General features: G+C 41.1%; 1 protein-coding gene across 1 annotated transcript in view; it reads left to right on the top strand.

The window, feature by feature from the left end:
• The first annotated feature begins 7656 nt into the window (after positions 1 to 7656).
• The window catches only part of plpp4 (phospholipid phosphatase 4), a 59805-nt gene continuing 47566 nt past the window's right edge, over positions 7657 to 19895 (top strand). The window contains exon 1 of the mRNA XM_030069871.1: positions 7657 to 7745. Coding sequence (XP_029925731.1) covers positions 7657 to 7745 — 89 coding nt within the window. The remainder of the gene's footprint in view (positions 7746 to 19895) is intronic.

Here is a 19895-nt window from a genome sequence, read left to right as displayed (position 1 = left end):
ATGCCAAGAAGAAGAAGAAGAACAAGAAACTTTGCATTTTCCTCCAGGGGGAGGATAGCAAAAGCGTATGCAGTAATATTTATTTATTAGTAAACACTCTGATATTGATTCAAGTCTTATCGTAAACAGCAAAAGGAGACTTGTTTTCGGTCATTTGTATTTGGCCTGCTCTGACATCACTTGAACCGACATCAGAGACACTGGAGCTCTGAAATGATGCCCAAATTTCCAGCAACTCATTCCAGAAAGTGGCATGACTGTTCAGTCTGTTCCATCATGAGTCGCACCTTGTTTTTAATGAGTTCTGAATTTGATCAAACGCAGCATTAGGTCCCTCACACTCCACGTCCTTGTTATCTACCTTGTTAATCTTGTTATCTGTCCGCGCCATTCCCTTTACTCTCAGTAAACTATTTAATGCCACACATCTGAAGTCTGCATTTGGATAATCGCCTCTTTTCCCATCGCTTATAGGACTATTTACGTTATTTACCAGTGGAAAAATGAGGTTTATATATGTGTATACATATATCCTGGAGTTATTACTCAATATTTTATGATGATGAAGCATCTTTAAAGCAGAATAAACCCTTAACTCCACTGAGCAACTTTTTGGCAAGCAGTTTTTAAAAATTGTTGCGGGGGCATAAAGCACAGATGCACTCTGGTGTCTCCCTCTACTTTTATTGTAGAAGATATTGGCAGCATGCCATACCTCTAACAGTGTGGACAAACAATTGTGCTTATCCTTTGTCATCTTTCTCCCTGACATAAAAGGGCGTAGAGATGGAACTGATGGGAAATACCTTCATGCTTTCCCGGGTGAAGTGTGCTAAGGCTGGAGTTATGCATCCTGTAGACTATTTCTGTGGGTTTGTAACTGTATATTTTTGGTATTGGAGTCTCTGTTTCTCTCTCTGTCTCAGTGTGTGTGTGTGTGTGTGTGTGTGTGTGTGTGTGTGTGTGTGTGTGTGTGTGTGTGTGTGTGTGTGTGTGTGTGTGCGTGACTGATAAGGCATGCTTGGGCATAGAAGATAAATCACTTTTATGAAACGCACAAAGGTGGTGGTGACAAACATGTTACTGTTTATATCTATTGTGTCACCAAATACTGTGAGACACAAGCGCGTGGTGCCATGTTGTGAAGAGAGTAATATATCCACGCTGGTTTTTGACAGACTCTGTTTTAATAACAGATGGCAGGTTGAGCTCTCCTGAATAACAAGGAGCACAGTAGACCTTGGCTTGTTTCTCATGGAATCATATTAAAATGAAATTACTCGGAACAGTTTGGCATGAAAGGAAGCGTAATTTGCTCAGAGGAGAGAGGAGGCAAAGGCAGGACTGCTCTCTCTCTCTCTCTCTCTCTCTCTCTCTCTCTCTCTCTCTAACTCGTCGTCTCTCTTACTTAATTACACATACTCAGGCATTCCTTTCTTAATGGAGTTTCACTGCCACCAGGGAGTTAAAATTAGAAATGCAGACAGTTTTCTATAATAAGTTTAATTGGCCATCTCTGCAAACACAGTACACTGTTATTCTTCTTAAGTCATGAGAGCTTGTTCTGTTTAGTCTCATCGGTATGGGAAGATGTGTTGATGTTTCACATTTTCCTCACTCTGCTCAGATGAATCTGACACTTGTTTCAGTCTGTCCGCCTGTAGCAGATATGTATTAAGTGAAACATGAGTCCATGCCATTAGCCATAACATTTTAACAACCCATACTTAAGGCATCAGACATTCCTACAGATGATTTCTCGGGGTATTAAAAGGAGCAATTAGGGTACAGTGACAACGTGAAGGTAATAATGGTGTCAATGCTGACCTTTACCAAAGAGCTGTGCTATATCACTGAACTGAGATAGGATTGTGGACTAGTGTTGCTCAGTTAATTAGTGAATCATATCTTTCTGTGCCTGTTCTGCAAAACAGCTCGTCCCTAATGAATTTTGCAGTGAATACGCTGAGCCCAATGTGAGAACAGCAGACAATGTACCAGTTGTGTTGATTGTAATCATTCATTTCTCAAACCACATCACTGAGTGTCTTTATTCTATGCTTCTATCTTCCCTATCCCCTAAAGCATTTTTTGTAGTTGTGCTTTTTCCTCACTGGGCTCTTAGAACTGGCTCAGGATGTTTTCTTGTTAGGCTTGGGATTTTATCTCCCTCTTTTTTTTTTTTTTCCATGACGGATAAGACAAAAGGATGCACCCACAGTGGAAAGCATGAATGTAGGTTGATGAATAGATGAAGAGAGGTGCTGAAGGTTCATGCTGCAATTTGCTTCCCATTAGCAGAGATAGGCTTAGTTTCCACTGCTGTTTGTAGCCAGAGGGCTGCTCTGAGGAAGCTCCAGTCTAGCGGTCTGTGCATTGACAAATGAAACATTAATATCAATTCATAAAATAATTTCCTCTGACTATACCTGGTAGTATTTTGCTTAATTTGGGTAAATCATGGCCACGGACTTCATATATAAATGTATTTATTGTGCATGTATTTAAATTTTATAGTTTTCAGACCTTTATTTAACCAGGCAAGTCATGAAGAACAAATTCCTATTTACAACGGCAGCCTGGCTAACTTGAGCTCAAAGATTTTTTTCTTTTTTTTTTGAACAACACAACCTTTGCATCAAGCAGATCATGTCGTTTGCTGCATTTCAAGTGACCCCTTTGGTCACATTTGAAGAAAAACAAGCAACAAGCAAGTAAAAGCATTTGATGTGACAGCAAGGCACATCATCCTTATCCTGTTGACTCACAGACTTAGCACTGATGTTGAAATGAATGTGTGTGTGTGTGTGTTCTCTGTACACCAGACGCTTGCACCGTGTCTGATTTTCGGCATTCTGCTCTCATGTGACCAGTCCTGTAGAGAGCAGCGTTTGTGTGAAATAGCCATGGAGTTGTGGAGGACAGGTGTGGAATCGCCAGCAAATGGGAAGCTGTGTACTCAACAACAAAGCACATCCCCAAGGATACTGACGCATTTTGCCTTTGCCCTCTTCGAAGAAACACAATTGGACTGAGTCCAAAATCCCCACAATTTTTCACTTTAGGTGATTTTTAGGGGGCTGATCAATGACAAGATTCTCACACCGGGCAATTCGAGGCTTATCTGTGAAGCTGCTGTATCAGATTCAATTATAAGCAGATAACATGCAGTAGTTCAGAGTCACGCTTTGAATGTATAAATGTAGGTCGGGTATATCTGCAAACAAGGCCATGTTATATTATAGATCACACTATATGCACCTTTCATGCACATCTCGAACCTGTGTGTGAGGGCAATTTCTCTGTCACTCTCTCTCTTTCCCACTCTTTGTCTCTCTCTCTCTCTCACACACACATACACACACACACACACACACACACACTCACACACACACATTCTACCTCTCTGAAAGACCCAATAACTTCAGCTCTGATTCATTTTCTCACTTTCCCTTGTAATAGCAGCCACAGTATTCATCCATCCAGAAGTAGAGCCCGTTCCCTGGAATTGGCACCACAGCGAGGCAAAGGGGCTGCCATTGTGATACAGTTGTGAAATAAAATAATACCACACTAAGCCCACGCCAGAGTGAATTTTCCTATTCTTGTGGCAGTTTAACATGTCATCACCGTGTCATTTTCCGAGGCAGAACTAATTGCTGACATTAATTACTAATTTCACTGATGGCATTAGCAGTGATAAGAGTGATGGTGATTGGATTAGTCAAGCTGCATAACGCTTAAGGACCATAACCAAGATCCTGAGTATATCACCCTTTAATGGAATGGGACTTTTTGATGGAAAAGAATCAAAGTTAACATCCCACTTCTACTCACACTAAGAATGGGCATTTTTCAATTCAATAAATACTTTTACAGCTTCAAAATCCATTTCAAACTCACATTTAGAAATCACAGTGGTTGTATCAAGAGCCAAGCCTGAATCTGAGACCCCAAAAAATCTACTGAGTCCAATAATATTAACCTAAATGAGGTCCGTAATGGTTCCTACTTTCACAGTGGTTCTTTTATTGGCTATGAGTCGTCCCTGCACAAACGATACTGAAACTGAAACAGGGAATTCAAATCAGGCACATACTTAGGCAGATGTTGGAAACATGCACACCTCAAGACAAATCACATGAGGAGATTAAAAAAGGAGATTACTTTCCATGTTTAATTAAATGTCCAAAAGTTTGAGTAAAAAATGTTAGATGCCCTGTGATTCATTGCTTTTAGAGAACATTAGTGTGGTGAAGGCTGAACATGATCATTTTTAGAGAAACAAGTATGTGGGTGAGGAGGGAGCAGATGTAGAGTGTGTGTGTCATATCTGTTTTGTTTATCTCGTTGCATACCAATTACGAGATCCTCGTTTTTAGTGATGGTAAGTAGACAGTTAATCAAAGGGATAAATGTTCTTATTAATCTTGGTTCCTCAATTGCACATGCAAGTGAGATGCTTGACCTGGGGAAAGATCAGACCCCGGCTCACTTCACAATTTATGAGAGTTCTGTTTGAAGTTTGGCATTTGACATTTTAATCTCAGCATGGTCTGGACCACTGAAGCTGCTTCTCTTCTTGCATCAAGCCAATCTGCCTCATTACAAGCCATCGGTGGTTTGGTCAGACAGAAACGATGAAAATTATGTTGCAACAGAGCAGCTCACTGAATTCATAATCATTTACAGATATTTATCAGGAGCAGAATTCCTGTAATTGATGGCATAGTTGGGCCAAAAAAAACAAAGTGGTCCTTTTTCAGTTGCCAGAATTTGCATTTGGCTACTCGGTGCCTGGGTACTTTCCACACAGATTGTGATGTGTGAATTCATGAGAAACAGCATAGACTACTCCTCTTCAAGCTGCAGCCCATCCCGCAGTCTGCAGAATGAATGAAGATTTCAATTCCAATACACTCACTGTCTAACATCTCTAAAATAAATAGTACCGTGTAATAGTAGTCTGTGAAAGTGTTAGCATTTTGTCAACCAAGAACTTAAATTACCTAATATCTCTTATGCAAAAAAAGAAAGTACTGCACTTGGTTTTTATCTTCTTAAATGAGCCATTTTCTAACATTGTCTTTTGTCTCTCTTTTTTTTTTTTTTTTTTTCAAAATCATTGTGGCATGGAAGTCTTCAAATTCATAAACTGCTGCTCAGCAAAGCTCAGTATCACTCAGTAGGGTTATTTCCTAGCAGCAAACTCCCTTGGTGGGTCACTATATAAAAAGTGCTGCTACATACTGTTGAAACTCTGTATATACACCAAGAATGAGGGATGTTTTCCAATAAAAGCTAGCCTAGAGTGTAATGAGGAGAGTTGTCCAATAAAGCCTAGAACTCGGAGAGTAATGGATCACCCGCTCCATAACATAATGAGTCACTCTGTCGCAGAGGATGACACTGACACTGCAAAGTATATGTCCTTATACTCATGTGGGTAATAAGGAGCACTTTATAAAGACATATTCAGATTTGATTTATTGAAGAGTGACCTATTTTAGAGTATGCTATATGTTTAACCTAGCAGTGTAAACACTCTCTCTGAGAAAGTGAGTCATTATCTACACTGCAGAGGAGGAAAAAGGGAGATGTAATGGGTTTGGAAGACAGAAGAGTTTCAGAGAAGAAAAAAAAAAGAAGATCAAAATGGTTGATTGCAATAGGGATGGAACGAGAGGGTGGAAAATGAGCGAGAAAGATGGCCCTTACACACAGAACTTGGAGCCACTGGAGACCATGGGTCAGCGCAAAAGCAATGTTGTGAATTCTGCATTTTCTTGTCTGTGATTCGAAGTTCTGTGGTGGTCTTCGGAAAGGTCTGGAAAGTCTCTCTGACTGGAGTGAATCATCTGAATCCTGACTGAGGTAAAAACCACTCTGATAGCTTGTAATATACACACAAGCCTCTCTAAAAGCTGAAAATTGCGATGGCTGCCAGGAAGCTTTGAAGTTAGTTCTGCTCTCATCCTCTACACCGCCATTTGATGTTTCCCTCCACTGTTGTTTTGTTTTGTTCTCATTAGTGAGCTGGCAAAGATTACCAGCGTATCAGAGAAATCTAAGAAACAAGGGGACAGATCAAAACCCTCTCTACCTTTGGCTGTGTGTGTGTTTCTAGATGTATGTGTGTGTGCATACGTATAAGTGAGTGCACTTATTTCTCTCAGTCATAAATATCTAACAACATCTTGTAATCCAGTCAGCGTGCACCATTTTTAAATTGCACGTACAGAGCCCATTTCCAGCTTGTCAAGCTTGTGAGCTTGTGACCTAGAAAGGCCCTAGAAACATTTTTGGGTCAGGGGCTTTTTATGCATGGTGGTCACACAGCACAACACACACACACACACACACACACACACACACACACATACACACACACATACACCTTGGACAGACAGGTAACACAGTTTTAGAGGGCATGAAATATTCATGTGTAGCTGTGAAGTGCTAGCCAGGTTTCCTGGGCCTGCAGGTATGCTCCTGCCCATACTTCTTTATCACTGTCTGGCTGCACCCATAGGCCCCCAGGTGCTGGTTCCATCATGCTGGTATGATTGGACAGTGGGAAAGAGCCAAGAGGGTGCGGCGCTCCCCCAGCGTGGCGTGCTGTCACTTATTAATGTAATATCATGTGTCAGGCTGAGTGCTGAGCTTGGTGCATGTGCTGATGCCATTTGACTAACATGTCCTGGTAGCAAACACTAGCAGCCGATTGCTTTCTCCTTTCATGTCACATTTACTTGATTATCCAGTTAAATAAAGGAAGGTCTGTTGAAGGGTAATTTTTTTTAAGAAGCTTAAGACAAGAGATTGAGGTGTTGGTAGAAGAAATTTCATTCGTCACAGTATTGCGGTACTGGACATGGACAAAAATGTAGGTTGTCTACAGGTAGATCTGGATAAAACAACCTCTCACATCCACTGCACCCTGTGGTATGCCTACTTTCTGAGTGGATTTCCGGAAATTTCTAGTCATCTCATTTTTCAAGGTGGAGCTGGGGCAGGAGAGAGAGAGAGAGAGAGAGAGAGAGAGAGAGAGAGAGAGAGAGAGAGAGAGAGAGAGAGAGAGAGAGAGAGAGATTAGGAGAGAGTAAGAGAGAGATATTGGACATTTAGGCCCATTCTGTCACTCTATACCCTCACTCCGTGACGGTCAGATTTTCTCCACTTTCCCTTTTTTTTTTTTTTTATTTAATTCCTTATTACTTCCCCTGAGCTCCAACCCACACCTCCTTTCGCTAATGTTTTTTTCATTTTGTGGGATACCGTCTCAGATGCATTCTTACTGCTCCCCTAACTCCAACCCCAGTGTAAGTAATTGATGGAGCAGAGGAAGGAGACTTTCATACCATAGAGGAGCATCTGTCAGCAGCAGAGTTGCAATAAAGAAAATCGCCCGGGGGGATTGAGACAGACGGAGACAAGCGGAGACAGGCAAAGGCGAGGAGGAGAAGAAGACTGCTTCAGGTGACCGAGTCGCGGCGGAGGCGCACGGCATGTGTGATTAAGGAGCACCGCTCTCTGGAAGCGCCCGGCACCGAGAAAGCGCTCACTTTGCTAAGGTGGATTACAAAGTGACCAAGCCTGTGAGAGCTGACCGGCCCGCCTTTTGTTTATCTCACTTGTCGGATTTTCTCAAGAGTCATGAATATGTCGCCACCAGACCGCAGGAAAAACATGCGAGCGCTGGCTTTGGAGATTGGCATCCGAGTTCTGCTTTTCGGAGTTTTTGTGTGAGTATAAACCTCGCGTCAGCTGAGTTTTATAGTCGGTGCAAGCCCTATTTTAGCGTTATGTCCCCCGGTGTGGAAAGCGAGCTCGTTCAGTCGGTGTCCCTCACATGCCGTGGTTAGTGAACTGCTGTATCCAGGTTCATTTGCCGCGGTGTGGTGCTGAACGATCAGCTGCTACTGCCAGTCTGCAGTTCAGCACCACGGACAGATCCCGGCCAGGCGACGCGGACGGCGGAGCCACAGACGCCGCGGTAACAGGTTGCATTGGCAAGTTTTATTCACCGGCAACTTTCACTTTATTTATTGAAGCTGCATCCCATAAATCTAGGCTGGCGCTGGCTAAAATGTCCTAGCAGCCCTTTTACCTGCTTTGGGAGAGGAGTGATGGTCAGTGATGACTGTGCGTGTGCGCGGGCGTGTGTATGCGAGTGAGTGCCGGGGGTAGGTGGGTGGAGGATGAGAGAGAGAGAGAGAGAGAGAGAGAGAGAGAGAGAGAGAGAGAGAGAGAGAGAGAGAGAGAGAGAGAGAGAGAGAGAGAGAGCCCTGCCAGCTGCTTGGACCAGTTTTCTCCATAAAAATTAGACAGTCGCACAAAGGAGCACTTATTGCCCAGCTGACACACTGATAGACACGCCGAATCCCCTTTTCTGGAACACGAGTCTTTCTGGGAAGGCTTTGCTGCCCGTGAAGCATGAAATGAACTAAAAGCTAACATGAATTATGAATTATTAATTGTTTGTCAGTCCTGGAGCTATCATACCTCGTTTGCATTATGATTAAATCATTTATCGATTTTCTGCTTGATGTGATCCAAGGAGCCCCTGGTCTTGTTATCTGGAATGACTCACCTTGCTGCAGTTTTTATTCATCTCTAACAAAATCAGCCCCCCTGACTTGGGGGGGTTCAACCACTCTGTCTGCCTGGCCACTGTACATTATCATTACTGTAATATCTGTCCTTGGGCTAAGTGGCCTTGCCCCATGTGTGCTGTCACCCATGACAGATTATACAGTCATGTAGAGTGGCCTGATACAGCACATCCTCAAAGCTTCACATGGGCAACTGAAGGAATTTTACCAAAAAAAAAAAAAAAAAAGACAATCTGCCAATCTGTTATGACACTGATCTATGTTGAAATTGTAGTTGTTTGTGTGTGTGTTGGAGGGAAGGATGGAGAGAGAGAGAGAGAGAGAGAGAGAGAGAGAGAGAGAGAGAGAGGATGGATTGGGGACTGTCATCCCCTGAAAATCTTCAGCACCCAAAATTTCCTGGAGCCTCACATGACTCAGGTTAGCTGCCTGAAAGTAGGATACATTTACATATTTTCATGTGAATATTCTCAAAATTTGACTAGATTCCATTTTTATATTTAAGTGTTTGCTGGATGGTAGCCGTCAGGTCTGTTGATTCAGATAAATAGCCAGGCCACCTAGCTTATTAGCTCAAGATGCCAACTACAGTGAAAAATTCAAAACATGGTATTTACTCCACATGTAATGACAAAATCAGCCTAATTAAAATGTGATATTAGCAGACATTAATAATGCACATTTTCTATAAACAGCATTTATATATAGTTCAATAAACACCATTTCAGTATATACAGAAAAAAAATCAGGCAAATAATATATTCTTTCTTGGCATATAAAATTACAGAAGACGTGTGGGGGTGAGCTGGATTGCAAAACATCAGTTTTTCCAAGTAGGGGTGGACATGCCTCCTCTCCTGGAGGGAATTCTCACATGGTGGCCGTGTGTGTGTGTGCATGCATGAGTGGATGTGACCACGCAGGTGCCAGCTTGTGTGTGTATGCATTTGTCTGCATCTGTTCCCATTCCTGTGTATCAGTGCTGTGAGGTAACACAGATAAACACAATTTCACAAAATATCATCTCATCAGCCGACTGCTGCATCCTACCACAGGAGCCTCCCCAGTCACAGGGGCCTTGATCAGTGTAATGAATTGAATTTTACTGGCCATATTCCCCCTGCAGTACACAGCAGGCTAAGCCTAATAAACTGTGTTTGTTATGGAGCCCCATCAGCTATCTTCATCTGCTCTGTGCTTACAGCAGGATCCCCTCACTGTTTGGAGTACATCACATTAAATTAATGATGAAAGCATCTCCTGGACTCTCGTAAAATGAAGTGAACATCTTGAATAAGATTATACTGTAGATTCTAGTTTCCTCTCTGCACCCACAACAACAGATGTGCAGCACAATTGCATTTGTGTATGTGTGTGTGTGTGTGTGTGTGTGTGTGTTATCCTATTATGTAACACATAGTAAGCTGTGACATATATAAGCCACTTGATGGCCACTTGGGAAACATTGATTGAGAGGCAGTATTAGTCTGAAAGGAAAAGAGTCTAGAGCTTAAATCCCCAGGAAAAAATTAGATGCAGCATGTTTTCTGACAGAGGCAGTGTGTTGTGTAATATGATTTTAATCTATCGTAAACTCTGAGTCCAATGCATTTCGTTGAAGCCAGCAATAATTGTATGGAACAAGCCTTTTGCTCAGCAGATAAGAGATAGTAGCCTTATGGCCCTGAGGGGGCATAAGTTCTCTGTTGCTACGTCACCTTGAAACCCGAGGCGAAGTCAGCATAATTGAGGTTATGTGATCTTTATGTTTATTTATTTATTTATTTATTCTTACAGAAGATGTAAGGGACAACTATTGTTTAGCTCTTGGAAAAGCTCCTCTTGTATCCTGCTCAATACTAGGCTCAATACTGTCTTTTTATCTTGGGAATAAAATTGCTGCCTTAAATATACCGAAATTTTCCATTCGTGTATTTTTTTGATTTCTTGCTTATTTCACACCTTGTTTCTCCCTTGCCTCTCTTTGAAATCCTTTTTTTTTTTTTTTTTTTTTTTTTTTTTTACTTTACTCTCACTAGCTCTGCCACTCAGTTTTAAATTGGACTAATTGTGAGAAAGAAATAGCTGGCATGCTCATTTTGCTGGTGATGTTCCTTTGTAATTGTGAGCATGTACCAGGGGGATGCTGAAAATGAATTAATATTTTGGTTTGGGCTTATAACCACAGTTGAAGCACCACAGCGTTAATCAGAGATCACACATTCTTTCAGAGGCGATGCACGCTATGTCATTCTGTTATCTTTGATCCCATTTAAGCGGTATTGATTGCAACACCACAAGACATGAAGCTCTATTATGGTGTGGGAATGCAGTGCTTTTTTCTGATGTTTTTTTAATGTAATGCCAGTAATTTGCACCCACAGTGCTTGACCGGTCAGCCACACCAAAAGTTTTTCTTTTTTTTTTTTTTAGTCTCCTCAGTAGAGAAAACTGTTTCTCTCTACCCTCTTGAGGACCATCTCTGTTTGTAAAGGGAGGGGGAATCACAACTAACAGCGCTGAATTCCATGCATTATTCACATCCAAATTCTGTCAAAGATGACCTACCTTTGAGGGAATATTACTTTTTTGTCTACCCTTGCTTACTGAGCTGCCTGTCTGTTCCAGACCCCCGGAGATGCATTGACCTTAGCAGTGGGCCAAGTATGTGACGTTAGCTTGACCCTGTGCTATCACACTGCTAATGCCATGCAGTCATCATAGCATGGTAAGCATCCCCGGAGTCCCACACTGCTCCCTGGAGTAAAACAAAAGTTCAATCTAAATGGAAATGGATCTTTGACATTTAAAAACAAAAGCTAAAAACAGAAACAGGAAAAAAACAGCGAAAGATTTTTTTTTTCCCTTTTGTTAGCTGTTCAACATCCAAAGAAAGGATAATGAGGTTGGCGCTATTTCACTTTCCATGTAATCTGCAACAAAACAAGCAAGACCTTCGACAAATACCAAGAAGCCATTTCTTCCTTGAATGCTTGCGAGGCAGAGCTCATGTCCTCAATCAATCAACACGCTCTCCAAGTTGAAGTTGCTACTTTTTTCCTTCAGCATATGATGGATGACTGGATACTTGAATGAACAGATAAAACCTGATAAATATAGCAAAATATTTGCTCAAAGGAGAAAAAAGTATAAAAAAAAAAAAAAGGAGAGAGAAAGTGACCGAGAAGGAAAGAAAGAGAACAGAGTAAGGGAGGGTGAAGGAGGTCCAGATTGTTTTGAGATTTGACCGATTGAGACCAGAGGCAGAGCAACAGCAGATGGAGAAGCATTTTCATCAAATAACAAAGCACCAAAAGCACTTGGGGAGCTCCTTAAGATATCAGAGCAATCTAAAAGCTTCTTGATGGAGTGATTGCCCAGAAAAGAAGGCAGTTGCTTTATGGAGTGATGTACACAGCAAAACAGAAGGGCTTTGTCTGTGCCAAGGGTAACAATTTGGGCAAGGCAGAATCGACTTTCAGATATTGCATGGAATTACAACGGTGATTGAGCTTGGATATTATCATCCCATATACTGAAATGGAAGTTTTGCCAGTGAGTGTCCAACACTGGCACATTAGATGACATTCACACGGGTTTTCACAGAAACCCTCAAAAGGTTTTGATAGGATCTGAACATTTTAAGGATGACATGACATTTTGATAGACTGTAGTCAAATGGGGCGAACAGAAGAGGCAACACTGCTAAGATAACACACCCCCTTCATCCCTCAAAACAGAGCTCGGCTCAGTGTGTATCATCCTGTCCTCTCAGAGGAGGGCTTAGGAAGAGACCCAGGATACAGCACAGAGCCTTGGCAAGTCTCAGAAAGGCTTGTGAGATGTTGAGGAAGAATTGAATGTCAAGCCTTAGAGTGTTTAAGAATAAGCGGATTGTTTAGCTTGCACGTTGAGGATGAAGTCCCTTGTGCTCTGGTTTCGAGGAGAAAATCTCTTTGTAGAGGATTGGTTAAAGCATCTTCACATTGTCTGTCACTGTTGCTATGTGGGGGGAAACACATCAACCACAGGAATGCTTTTATTTATTTTATTTTTGGGGATTTGATGATATTACTAGTAAATTGAGTTGGTAAATGCAGTGTGTGAAGCGATACGTCAATGTGAAAAAGTCTTCACACATTATCCCAAACTCTGTGCTTTAATAAAAAGGTCCAACCATTTTACTATAGGATGTACTGAAAAGTTAAACAAGATTTGCTGCCACAGACTGCTGGTGGTGTCTGTTACTATAAGAGAATGTGAGGCTGGTGTAATCTCCTCTTTTTTTGGCTGCTGTGTGGTTAATTGAGTGTGTACTCTCTCGCTCTGCATCTGCCCAGTTTGACAGCCAACAACTGAAGCAGCCACAGGTCATCCAATTCCTAATCTTGCGTGGTCACACCTCCTACTGGAAGGATGGAGGTCTGGAAAATGTTTCATTATAAATGTGGAATAACTAGACTTTGCTGAGCCAAAGGCAGCATTGATTGGCTCTGCATATGAAATAGGATTATCGGGCAAGACCCCCGAAATGGTTGCCTGATATGCAAACTGAATGGCCATTTCGTTTTCAATTTTAATATTCAGTCTGAAATTGCTACAAATTGAACTGATTTACACGGAAGCAATGCTGAAGATATAAGCAGTGTAAAAGGATTTGTGTGTTGCCAGCCATATTTCACTAGTTACTGTAGTGTAGTACATGTCTGAGGGGTATGTGAGAAGACAGGGGCGGTGGAGTGGAGATGGATAGGCACACATCCAGGGAGCAAGGCCAGGAGGTAGAAAGTTGTGGAGATTGAAGTTAAAATGGAAATGGAGGCAGACGGCTGAATGGGCAGAGAGAGTGGGGACATTAAGGAAAAAAGAGGAGAGAAAACGCAAGGAAAGGACGGGAAAGGACCGAATGGGCACAGAATGAAAGGGCTGGAATAGCATGTGCCTTTATATGAAACTGAGAGCCGGGAGAAAAAGGAGAGAATAGCATGAATCATCAAAGTCTGCAGGTGCTGTGGCAGAGATGAATGTGATTTCAATGAGAGTATAGTCAGCTGGCTATCACATGAGGACCAGGGATTCCCTGGCAGCTTGGTCTGACACCGCACTAAGCCACTCTGGCGTTTCATTCTCCACAATCGTTTGATCAGCTCATTACATCCTCCTGTCCCTGCTGTCAGCCACCCCAGCCCCATCTCTTTATCCCTGCATAGGTTTCAGATCCTCGCTGTGTGTCCCTTTCACCATTTCATCTTAAAGGAATATACCTTGTATTATGGAAACTGGCCTATGATTACTGATAGCAGGTGGCTAGCATTATCAAAAAATACAGGGACTTGACCATTAAAGCAATGCCTGTTGAAGAAACTACCTGTTTTGTATCATGTGCTCACTCATGCCTCACGGTGGATGACACTTCCAAAAACTAAAACCATTTCTGTCATTTCTGTGAGTTAATCGTCGATTTTGCAAAAACAACAGCATTCAAGTTCTGTTCAAATTCTCACACTCTTGTGCAGTAAAATCCGAATTTTGACACAGCCTGTATGTTCGGTAAGTCCCAAACCTTCGCAATTACTTTAAAAAAAAATTACTAAATAATAAATGCATTCGGAAAATGCCTCATGCACCTTCACCTGTGCGTGTCTGGCCTGCACATTCAGTGAACTTAAAACTCCATCTGCAGCTTGTTCATTGGCCTACTCGCTCACTGGTCGCACTTCACTACAGCCAATGAGGCTTTAGTCACTACAGCTGAAGTCATGGATCAGCAGAGGTGGCTACAGTTTTAGGGACATCTGTTCTCAGTGAGGCATGCAATTTAAAAAAATATTGGACATTGAAGACAGCTCTTGGTGAGTATACGATACAAAATAGGTATCTTTTGGGTGAATTATTCCTTTAAGTAATTAAAAGTTGTTAGACCTGACCTGTAGTCTCACAACTCAGATCAGTTTTTGACGAGTAATCTCCTGATGTGCATGTATCCCTGCTTCTCAACATGAGATGCCGGCATATTTGCATAATATTGCCAGGGATTCATTACAGCATGTGTCAGATATTAGATGATTTTTTTCTGTTGCAAATACCCTGCAGTTGGTATGAGGTTTTTTTTTTTTTTTTTTTTTTTGGAAGTCATAACTGGTTTCTCTGAAGTTAATGGTTTGCGTAGTGCCTTACACTCTGATGTTGCTCCTTTTGGATATCATTAATAAGTTTAATTAAGAAGATCGTTTGTCACATTTTGACCAGTCGCAGTCTTCCTCCGAAATCCGCCCTTATTCCCATCCCACCACCATGGCGCTCATTATAAAGTTAAATTATGAAAATTAATCAGATGCCACTGTGTTTACGGGGGTGCATTTAATCAAACTCCAGTCACTGGAGATTAAGTGTACTATTAAAGTTTGTGCTGATGCTGGTGAGGATTTAAATCAATAAAGGGTATTTTCAAATGGATAATCACATAAACTGGAGTTTATCCTTCAGTATCAGAAAAATACATCCTTACATATCCTTATTCTGATGAAGAAATTCATACTGCAAGATATTCACGGAGATGATTACTCCGTGTTTAGTGCTTGATAATCCTGTATAATCCCTTTGTTTTTGATTTGCCCAAACTCATGATATTAACTAAAAACACATATTAACAAAAAAGAAATCATGATTCAAAAGTATCAGTCCAACTAGAGGTGGGTAGCTCTAGTTGGACTGAAACTTTTGAATCGTGATTTTTTTTTTTTTCTTGATTCAAAGCACTACTTTATGGATGCTAAATATATAAATAAATAAATAAATAAATAAAAATAAAATAATAATAATAATAAAAAAAAAAATGTTAAAAGCTACTGTACTTTGTTAAGGATAGTTGGAAGCCTGTGTCCTTGCATTACCAAATTATAACTCTTTTACCGTTTGGTATTTTAGATCATTAGCTTGAAATTATGAAATTATTTTTGGTTAGAGCGCAGTTCTGAGATGATGAGCATCAAAGTTTAAACACCCCAGCTGGCAAAATTGTTTTGTAATGTAGTGAAATGTCCCTTTTGAGCTCAACAGGGCCTATATCGCAGTAGTACTTTGAACACAATATACAAAATCCTCTTTAGAATGCAGATTTTTTTAAATTTTTTTTTATGAGGACTTGAATGAAGATGGAGCCTTATGATTCTGTGAGGTCAGTCTGGATTTTGTGGTGTAATTTGTTTATACTGAGATAACCTCAGCTCCAAAGGGAAACTGTATGAATAAAATATAATTATCAAGTTGTTTTTGAAGCACATAAGTCTTCATTGCATCTGATTAGTTCATTGTTGGCATGGTTTTCTGTTTGAATGTTATTTATACTCCCTAAAACCTTCACCCCATAATTTGCTTTGAAAACTAATTTCATTATTACAGCAGTGTTTTGCTGCCACACCAGAAAACGTAAAACAGGCCAGTATCACATTATAACATGGACATTTTTAGTGTCACAACAATGATTTTCATGTTAACAAGATATCTTAAGGTTATTACAACATATAAACTTATCACATTATGAAAGGAAACTTTTCTTGTTATAACAATACACTATTTATCTTCAGCATAAATTAAAAGTTTCATATTATAACATGATAACTTCTATTGTTATAACATGTGTCGTCATGCCGCAGTGCATCTTAGTAACTCCGTCTCCATAGTAACCTCTGCTAGGTCCGCCATGGCTGCTCAGGTATTGGGTGTTAGCACTTGATTTGATCTTTTGCTGCCTTTGGTAAATCGCTGTTGAAGTTATTATAGTCGTCAAAAGTGTGATGGAAAATGAGCGAGGTTCTGGTCGGCTCTCAGAGTGAAGGAGATCTGGGGAGACTGCATGTCCTCTGTTTATTGATGCTCAGCTGAGGAGAAGTGTGAACTCTGTGTAGCACCACACCAGTTCTGAGGGTTGCTCACTGGCACTGGCATCCTTACCCAAGTATGTTAGAGGTCACCAGCTCTGTGATCATGAAAGGTGGCAATCTGCCTGCTCTCGTCTCCCTATGCCCGCCGTGCCCCAGACTTATGGCCTTGGTAGCGTGGAGACAGTACGCCTTATCAGTGCGGCTGAAAGGGGCCTAAATGTGACCTACAGCTACAGATAAAACTGCTTCACAGAAAATTGTTGTGTGACAGGCTGCAACAGCCTCCACCAACATGGTATACACAACAGAATACTGATTTCCTTCTTGGATGCAAAATGTTGGAAACCTTTGGCCTGGATAGCTGCACCATCAGGGGAACATGAGACTTCACAGACTTTGCAGCCAAGAGGGAGATGGCTTATGTGGTAACAAGCTGGCTGCAATCAACCATATAAACATATAACCCGTATAATAGCACATCTGAGAATCCAAGTGGAGAGCGTTATAGGCTGTAGACCCAGTGATTACACAGTGCTGAATGACACTGTAAGTTACCCATCAGTATGGTTCTTCCATTTGAAGGTGAGCACATTGTACCTGTGTGCAGTGCCTTGACAAGTATATCCTACCGTGTTTATTTGAACTGCAATCATAATGTCGCTCTCTGCTGATAACTGCGGTTTTGTGATGTCTTCCCAGTAAAGATGCAGCGCTTGAAGCAGCATCATACCATTGTGGTCTACTGTTCATTTGTAATTAAGGAGTGTGAAGTTGGCTATGTTTCACAAGAACTTTTAAAACTCAATTGCAAGTTCAAATCCAGATTTATTTGCTAAAGAATTAAGTAAACAAAAGGCAATAACAAGGGAAAGTAACATAAAATATTCAACATCAATAATAGCATTCTTTTTATGAATGCAGTGCAATGAGCGCTGTGTTCCACAGTCTGTCTGTGCATGTACACAAGGGACTACTGCAACTGAGAAAGTAAGCAGAGTACATTGTTACACAGCCTGTATAGAGGCTTTCATCAGTATACAGCTACCGAGATAAATATGCATTGATGTATACTGATGAAAAGTGCACAACAGGGTATGAAGCAATGAGGATGGATGAGAAGAACTGATAAACTGAGGAATGGCTCATTACATTGGACTGAGACAGCTGAGGCACTATGGATGATACTGTGACGAGTGTAGAAGGATTTTAAAGTGAATGCGGCTGTACAGAAGGAAGAATGAACCCGAGGCTTGGTAGAAACAGTTCAAAACACGGATACATCCCCGTTTTGGCTCCTGGTGCTGCCAGTCCATTCAAGGATGCCAAGTGCCAGTGGAAGTCATGAGGGTCCACCTCCGCCCGAGAACTTATTTAATTTTAATGTGAAGTGTTTCACATCATAACACGACACGTTTCACTTTATAACAAGATAAATAGTTTATTGTTATAACAAGGAAAGTTTCTTTTAATGACATAACGTTTGTGTACTGTAATAAGGTGAAAAATATCTTGTTACAACAATAAATTTTTCATATTATAATGTGACACTGATGTGTTTTTCTTTTTTCTGCCATGGCAGCGATATGCTTCAATTTATTTACTGACCCCTATGTCATTGTATTTGTGGCTGTTTCTATTTGCCCCTAAGTAAAATAATCTATTTTTGCACAGACTTTTAATGTAGGTGTTTGCATCTCACACAGATCCATGAAGATAGATCTTTCTGGCTTTTTCCCCTCCTCTTCTACAGATTTGGCTGCTCCTCTCCTTCGTTCATCTGTCTCACTGAGTCTCTCTTCTGTTCTCTGTGCATCTGTCTCACTTCTCTCAGCTGTTCTGCTCTCAAACTGTCATTTAAAAAATGCTAATTCAATATATAAACTACACACCACGGTGAGAGCCGTCTTTGGAGCTGCACTGTCGCTGATAGGAAACAAAAATCAATTTGACTAACTCAGAGCTTCATAGGATGACGGCAAACACAAATGACAATTTAAGGATATCTGATGTTGTTAGACTGAGCTGCCTATTGCAATTTAGTTGGTAAACCAGCAATGAGCCTTGATTAAGCATAAAATCCATACTCATCTATCATTATTATCGCAAAAAGTGGAACGGTAGCATCAGTAACTTTTAAAATGTGCCTATTTTGTGCCTTGTGCTTTATTATCATCGATTTTTAAGGCTACAGATTTTGATAAGATGGAGCTGAAACGAATATTTTGATGGGTCCTGATTTAAATATTGAACTTTGGGAGAAACTGGCGGAGGAATGAAACCTTGTTGTTCCAAGCCGGAATACAGCTCCTGAAATAAACCTGTAGCCTACAAATACTAATAATACTAATACTAATACTAATAATACTAATACTAATACTACTACTACTACTACTACTAATAATAATAATAATAATAAAACAAGTTCATGAAGTACAGTGGGGTGAATTCAAGGTGATGATATTTTATGAGCTTAGCTACTGTACATGTAAAGTGTAGACTATGCCTCTGCAAAACTGATGGTTTGCCCATTAGTCTTGCAGTTAATGATGAGATTTTGAAGGATGACTGGTGTTCAGTAGCGGGGAGGCAGAGCGCTGGAGGGATGCTGGGTCAAAGTCGGTGCAGAAGGAGTGTGGAAGTGATAGCACCTGTCGGAGCTGAGCACACACTGCGTTACCCTTCCTCCCATCATGCTCATTCTATTATTGTACTCTTTCTGTTCTCTCTCTCTGCTGCATACCCTCCCCCCCACCCCCTCTGTCTTTCTTTCTGCCACTCCTTTGTCCCTCCCTTGCCCCTTTTCCAGGTATTTTCTTGGCTGCGCTCCATTGCTGTCATTTCCAACCCTGCACGCTTATCTGTGTGAAGGCAGATGAGGGGGCGAGGAGATGAAAGACTCGTCTCCCCTCCTCAGCAGTCTCCTGGCTCAATTCTCAAAATATACAACAAGCAGGCTCCTCTTCCCCTGGAGTAGTCATTTGGGTGCATGCTTGCATTGTGCGTGTGTGTGTGTGTGTGTGTGTGTGTGTGTGTGTGTGTGTGTTAACGTCCATCCATCAAGTCCCCGAGTTTTGCTGTCAGACCAAACACCTTTCCTGAGGGCTCCTTCGTGGCTCCCCTCTTCAGACAACACACCGCAGACTGATAATCGATTTTCTGCCACAGATACATAATATAAACTGTATACAGCAGGACAAGAGATCAAGGAACATCTCTAACATTTTTTATGATTTCTTCTTTTTCTAATTTTCAGGAATGAATACATGGGTTTGTTTTGTGGTTAGCAATTACTGAAGTCACTAATCGTTATAAGGCAAATAATCTTATCAAAAATCCATTTTATTTTCAGGGACACATTAATATTTATGCATTATTTCCTCTTGAAAATACCCAGTTA

The sequence above is a fragment of the Myripristis murdjan genome, chromosome 15 (assembly GCF_902150065.1).
Source record: "Myripristis murdjan chromosome 15, fMyrMur1.1, whole genome shotgun sequence".
Lineage (NCBI taxonomy): Eukaryota > Metazoa > Chordata > Actinopteri > Holocentriformes > Holocentridae > Myripristis > Myripristis murdjan.
Note: the sequence above shows the minus strand (reverse complement) of the source record. Positions and strands in the feature narration are given on the sequence as shown.